General features: G+C 42.7%; 1 protein-coding gene across 1 annotated transcript; it reads right to left on the bottom strand.

Moving 5' to 3' along the window:
* Positions 1-539: 539 nt before the first annotated feature.
* Positions 540-3,893, bottom strand: LOC124917606. The gene has a single exon (XM_047457996.1). It carries the CDS (start codon positions 3,891-3,893, stop codon positions 540-542), a length of 3,354 nt encoding a protein of 1,117 aa, XP_047313952.1.
* Positions 3,894-7,404: the final 3,511 nt, after the last annotated feature.

Raw genomic sequence — 7,404 nt, 5'->3', positions numbered from 1 at the left:
TAGAGATCACTGTCTTCTTCACACTAAGGATAAAAAATGTTTTGAAAGATTTTGACCGAACCTATTTGATAGGTTGCCTACCTATCCCCTGAGGATGGGGAATCAGGTCCAAAGGTAGTTCAATAGTTCTTCCTTCAATTCTGAGTGCAATGGATTGAAAGGAAAATGAAAGAAATTCTCTCAACGTGTTTGTTAACAGGTCCTCAACATGTTTTTTTTTTAGAAACTTGACCTTAACAATCACGTTGAAAGTTTTTTTTTTTGTTTTTTTTTTTAAATGCATTTGCAAAAATGCCCCTAGTATAGAAACTAAGGGTTCAAAGACAATGTCATGAAATGCATGCTTGTATGCAAACGCAGAGAAAAGATGTTAAATTCATGACATGCATTTTCCGGAAATGCCTTTTGTAGAAAGCAAATGGGCTTAGGCGTTCACCTCATTTGGAACATCTTTGACAATCACAGAACACGTGAAATGAGAAAACCCCCCATGATTTTTTTTGGAAACAAATCAAAACCATGTCGTTGATTTCTTTATCTCAGGAATAGTATTTCTTGAGCGTGTCAAGATTAAAGGGTGATGAACACTCATCGCCATCGAGAGTGGCGAGGCGAACAGCTCCACCTGAAAAAATCTGCTTGATGATGAAAGGTCCCTCCCATGGCGGCTGAAATTTTCCTCTAGGGTCCTGCAGCTCTCGGGTCTTTCTAAGAACAAGGTCCCCTACAACAAGATGCCTAGGTTTAACCTTCTTGTTGAACGCCCTTGCCATGCGTTGTTGATAAGCTTGTGTCTTGCATAGGGCATCTAGCCTCCGGTCCTCCATGAGTGATAGTTGGTCGTATCTAGACTTCAACCAATCTTCCTCGATGACGTGGCTCTCCAAAAGAACCCTGAGAGTAGGCAATTCCAACTCAATGGGTTGAACTGCCTCCATGCCATATACCAACGAATAAGGAGTTTCGCCTGTAGAGGTCCGAGCGGTGGTTTGGTAACCCCATAGAGCATAGGGTAGCTTCTCATGCCAATCCCTATATGTTTGTGTGGTTTTCTTCAAGATTGAGATCACATTCTTGTTAGCAGCCAAGACTGGCCCGTTGGTTTGCGGTCGATATGGTGAAGACTTATGATGCTCGATTTTGAATTCTCTTAAAAGTTCGAGCACATTACCTTGAAAGAGTTGTCCATTATCGAAAATCATCGAATGGGGAACCCCGTATCGACTAATGATATTATTGCGAATGAACTTTGCCACGTGGGAGGATTTGAGGATTTTGAATGAAGAAGCCTCAACCCACTTGGTAAAATAATCGATAGCGACCAATATGAATTCATGGCCATTTGACGCGTGGAGGTGGATTTTTCCAATGATGTCAATTCCCCATGTAGAAAATGGCCATGGAGAAGTCATGTTATAGAGGAGAGAAGCGGGAGTATGCTTTAGATTAGCATAAATTTGACACTGGTGACACTTCTTGACGAACGCAATGCAATCCTGTTCCAAGTTCTGCCAAAAGTAGCCTAGCCGAAGAACTTTCTTAGCGAGAGCCATGTCATTCATGTGGGAACCGCAATTCCCAGCATGCACTTCTTCCATGATGGTAATAGACTCCGCCTGATCTACACAAAGCATGTTTTGTCCATCAAAAGATCGTCGATAGAGACATCCTGCCACAACCACATAGCTAGTGGCAAACTGACGGAGAGCGCGACGCTCTTTCTTCTGAAAGTGGGCAGGGTATTCCCCCCTTTCGATATATGATTGAATGGGCTCGAACCAAGGTTTGCTTGAGATACTAGCGTTAGCCACCACTAGTTTCTCATAGATGTGATTGCACCTCTTTTGGATTTTGAGTGGCTTGATCTTGATTCCTTCGGGAATTTGAGTCATTGCCGCGAGAGTTGCAAGGGCGTCAGCGAAACGGTTCTGACTCCTTGGAGCATGGATGAAAACAACACTTTCGAATTTGGCGATTAAACGCATGAGAAAAGAATGATAAGGTTTAAGATTGTCGCCTTTAACCTGCCAATCCCCATTGGCTTGTGAGATTACAAGATTCGAGTCTCCAATAACCTCCAATCTGCTAATCCTCTTCTCGCTAGCTAACTTGATCCCAGCAATGCATGCTTCGTACTCAGCCTCATTGTTGGTGACACTATAACTCAACTTAACAGAAGTAGGATTATACGTGCCAGCAGGATCGATTAAAAGGATACCAATGCCGTAACCCTGTCTGCCCGACGCGCCATCGAACATTAACTTCCACGTTTCGGATTGAACAACCATGATCTCATCATCTGGAAAGACCATCTCTTCGTCATTGTCTCCTTGATCAGCTAGGAAATCATCCACTATGCTCCCCTTGATTGACTTTTGCACAGTATGTGTGATGTCATATTCTGAAATCATCATCATCCATTTAGCAAGACGCGGCGAAAGAAGAGTTATTTGAAACAAGAAACGAATGGGATCGAGTCTTGACACTAGCTTGATTGGGTGGGCTTGCATGTAGTGGCGCAACCTCTTCGTTACCCAGGCTAGTGCCCAACAGACTTTTTCCACAGAAGAATAGTTCAACTCGTAACCGGTCATCCTTTTGCTGAGGTAGTAGACAGCTACTTCCTCTTTGTTCTCGTTCTCTTGGGCCAACATGCTCCCCATGGATGACTCGGTGACGGTGAGATAAAGAATCAAAGGAACTCCTGGCCTCGGAGACATGAGGATAGGAGGGGATTGCAAATAAGCTTTCACCTTATCAAAGGCGTGTTGACAAGCGTCACTCCAGACGAATTTTTGATCCTTCTTCAGAAGCTTGAAGAGAGGATCGCAAGTGGAAGTGAGCTTACTGATGAAGCGACTAATGTACTGGATTTTCCCGAGAAATCCTCGAACCTCTCGCTCGTTCCGGGGTGTTGGCATGGCCGTGATGGCTGCAATTTTGCTAGGGTCGACTTCTATTCCTCTCTGAGTAATTAGAAATCCCAGCATCTTACCGGCAGTAACACCGAATGTGCATTTCTTTGGATTTAAACGAAGTTGGTATTTCCGAATCCTTTGAAGGAACTTCTCTAGGTTTACAATGTGTCCCGCTCGATTTCGGGACTTCACAATCATATCATCGACGTAGACTTCAACTTCCTTGTGGATCATGTCGTGGAGAATAGTGGTGGCCGCCCTCTGATACGTGGCTCCAGCGTTCTTCAGCCCGAAAGGCATTACACGGTAGCAGAAGGTGCCAACTTCAGTGATAAAAGTAGTCTTTTCTTTGTCCTCAGGCGCCATCAAAACTTGATTATAGCCTGAGAAACCATCCATGAATGATAGGAGCTCATGACCAGCCGCGTGGTCAACCAACACGTCAATGTGTGGGAGTGGGAAATTATCTTTGGGGCTAGCTTTGTTGAGATCACGGTAGTCCACGCACACACGGACTTTTCCATCTTTCTTAGCCACGGGGACCACATTGGCGACCCATTCTGGATATTCGACAACATCTAAAAAGCCGGCTTCCAATTGTTTCTGCACCTCTTCTTTAATCTTGTCGACCATATCGGGTTTCATACGCCGGAGCTTCTGCTTGACGAGCTTGGCATCCGGGTACAACGGAATACGATGTTGGACAATTTCGGAGTCAATGCCCGACATGTCTTTATAGGACCATGCAAAGATGTCTTTGTTAAGCTTCAACAACTCAACTAGATGATGACGCTCGTTTTCATCTAAGCTTTGGCCTATCAAGACAATTTGTGGATCCTCTCCCGAATTCAAATTAATTTCAATTGTTTCTTCCGCAGAAGAGACTGGATTCTCATTTTCTAAAAATCGTTTCATTTCAAACGGAAAATCGTTATCAGCAAACGTATCATTTGAATTCAAAGTAGCATCATGCATTGCATTAAAATGGACATTAGAATCCTCAACAACAACATCCGACTCGGGAATGAAAGGAGAGGGAGAATCAACCAGAGTTTTAACAAGATGGAAAGGAATGAAGAAGAAGAGGAAGCAACAGAAGAAAACTCTTGTTTGGTGAACTTCTCGGATATGACCTCTTCAATTATTATTTTCCTAGTGTCGAGGACAAGTGCCATGGTGGATCTAAAAACTTGTTTAGATGTGGGTGCCATCTCTTCATTGTCACTTAAATCGTCTGAGTCGGAATTGATCAATACATCAGGGTCGGCTTCCATTGAGCATGGCCTCGGAGCGCTCCTTGACGGCTTCCGACTTAGCAGGGATGTATGGGGATCTCAGAAAAGCTCCCTAAGTCCACCTGTGAAATATGATTCTTCTTACTATCGGAATTGATGTCAATGGTCCCCTCTACTATTAGCTGATGAAGCGAAAGTGCATAAACAATGGCATTAACATGTTCCGCGGGAATCAAGACAGATGTAGCGGTCTCCCACATGTACTGATAATCGAAGTAGAGCTCCTAAGAGGAGGGACTCTTATTGTTGGGAGAGACGTACCTTCACAAAGATGTGTGGACCATGCCGAATTGGCGAAATAAACGGGCGATGTCGTAGATGTTGATCACTTCCAACTCTAGAATCATGATAAACGGGAGACCACCCATCTAGAACCTCACGACATCGAATTGATACTACAAGATGATGAAAAGAATATGATGGTCGTTTGAGATACTGGTCACCATCATGGTCTTAGAAAGTCTTGCCCGCTGCATGAGGCGAATATAGGGTAAAGATAGGGTGAGGAGTTGAGCGAATATTGCCTATCCATCACTCAAACAATAGCACGAGGGGAGACCCCCACTGAGAATAGTGAGTCGGTCCCGAAGAGAACACTTGGAGACCCTGAAGGGTCTTGACCAGGAAGAGACCGACTAGGCTCTGAGTGTGGGTTTCCACAAGATGGACGACCCCAACGAGGCGAAGTGACAGGAGCGTCCCCTTAGAGGGACGTAGTAAGAAATAGGCAACCAATATGAGCATGTCCTACCTACGATGGACTGTGCAATATAAGCGCGAGTACACCCGGAGAAGTTAAGAAATATGTGTCTTGTCACGTAGTCGAGTGGGGGATCAGCAACAAGTCCTCAGATGTGGGCCGAAGAATGGCTTGGAAGTCTTCCATAGTAGGGCATATGTGCACCCCACCAATGATGAATGCCCGGGATGTTGTGCTCCAATGTCCTTGCATGTGCGCCATTAGCCGCTCGTCTGTCATGGTGCTCATCAAATGTAGAATCTTATTCACACCAAAGGGTGCAAATGTGAGAGCGTTGCCTTTGAACAACTTTCTAAAACTCCTTAGACTTTCTTCTGATATGTGCATGACGCTCTTGGAAACACAAGTTTATTAGACTCTCACGTTTTAACACCCCTTTTCTCTTTTCGTTTTAAGGTTAGCCCTATAAGTGCCTACGTTTCCACTAACATGCTCAACATTCATCTTTTAAACACTGTGGTTGGCTTACAGCATGGAGGACACTGTAATCAAGAAGAAGTAAGATGAGAGAGACTAATGTATCTCAGTGTTTCAAGCGATACATTTTTTGGGCACACAGCCTGTCGGTGTAGTTAGTATCCTATAGATACTCCTTGACTACACGACTTCGAAGTAAAATGAGCGTTTGAGCCCGTTCATGTGCAAACAGTGTTTATGACAACGCTTCTGTTTGCACACCCCTTCAATTAAAAGCGTTGAGCTTTGTCAGGTTTTACCCCATGCAATTTGAACAAGCAAACAATCAAGCAAATGTGAATACAAAATTCACATTGTTCACGGGTTCTCACACCCTCAAGCAAAATGTTGTGAAGTTATAAATGTAACATCCTTCGGAAATTTTGTGGTAATTTGGCCAACTACATGTTTTGAGCTAAACATCTTAGGTAATCCCCAGCAGAGTCGCCAGTTTTCTGTACGCGTTCATTTTCGTTCCCTTCCGATTTTCTGGCGCGTGTGCCCATTTTTTAATTGGTTTGGCATACGCTCCCTTTTTTCGAATTGAATTGGCCCGTACAGGTTTTAAATCGATGCACTTGCAAATGTATCGATCTAATTGACTTGAGAGTCGCCACTTTAGTTTACTTCCCAAAGAAACTAAAGAAAAGAAAAATCAGAGATTCGTTTTAAGAGTTCGGTGTTTGGTTACGTATTAGGAAAGGGCCTACGGCGCTATGTCCTATACGCCTGTCTTTACAGACAGTCTCTACTCCTAAGTAATTGGCCATATGATGTTTGAAGGATTATTACGTTTCGTTCTGAGTTCAGAACTTTTTTTGATTGTGTGAGAATATCTTAATCATTTGCAAGGGGCTAGTCCTATTCATGAGGTGTTTGAAGAGGATAAAACATTGAAAGGCATTGAAGCATTGAAAAGCATCGAAGAGCATATAGCAAAGTTCTCAGGAAGAGCAAGAGTCACGATTCTAAAGGGAGGACATACAAGTGTGAACGACAAGGACAAAGTTTCGGGTTGAAGATTGGAAATATAATGCTCTTTGGACAAAGGAGAGAAGATGATGAAATAACTCAAGGTCCCAAGTGTTTTCCCATTTTTTAGAATTTTCAAAATTAAGGAAAACTCTGAGTACAACTCATTAAAATGAGTCATTTTCAAAAAAAACAATTCCCAAATTTCCCAAACATTTCATATAATAGTCAAAAATATTATTAAAAGTTCATAGGAATCGAGTTTGGAATTTTCGGAGTTATAGAACTCCCGATATGACACTGCAAAGATAGACATTTTTCCAAACGGGCCCTAAAATTTTCGGGAAAAAATATTTTTAAAGAAAATAATATTTGGGAGTTTTTGGGAAATTTTGAGAAAGTTTGAAAGTGGTTTGAATGTTAGAATCATCATTTTAAGGTGGTTTGTTAAAATTGGGAAACAAACAGGACCTAAGTTTATTTTAATTTTTTTTTTTTTTTTTTTAAAGTTTTAAATTAAAATAAAAGGAAAAGAAAATTTAGAGGTCCAATTGAAAGGAGGGAAAGAGTTCAGGGATTACTTTAATTTCGAATTAAATAATTAATTCGAAATTAAAGTTGTTAGGCATATTTAAAAATAAAAGAAGCCTGGGGGCTTCTTTGCAACTTCAATAGAAGTTGAGGGAAGAGGATATAACAGAAGTACTCCTCGTCTCCGGCGATCCCTCCGACGATGGCGATTTCCGGCCAGACGATTTCCGGCGATGGCGATTTCCGGCGACCTTCGTCTGCAATCGAATCCTGTTTGAAGATGCTTTTCCATCCATCCATTTCCTTCGCCTAGCCCTCGTCTTCTTCCTCCGCTGCTCATCCTGTTGATTCGCCATATGGATTTGATCAAATCTCAGCCTCAAGAAGACTAAGATTGATTATCTCTAAACTACAGAATCAACCCGACGTCGTCGGAATCCTGCTTCCAGATCACAACAGAACTCGCCGCGAC

Source organism: Impatiens glandulifera, unplaced genomic scaffold, assembly GCF_907164915.1.
Source record: "Impatiens glandulifera unplaced genomic scaffold, dImpGla2.1, whole genome shotgun sequence".
In the NCBI taxonomy this organism is placed as follows: domain Eukaryota; kingdom Viridiplantae; phylum Streptophyta; class Magnoliopsida; order Ericales; family Balsaminaceae; genus Impatiens; species Impatiens glandulifera.
This window is presented reverse-complemented; position numbering and strand designations above follow the sequence as displayed.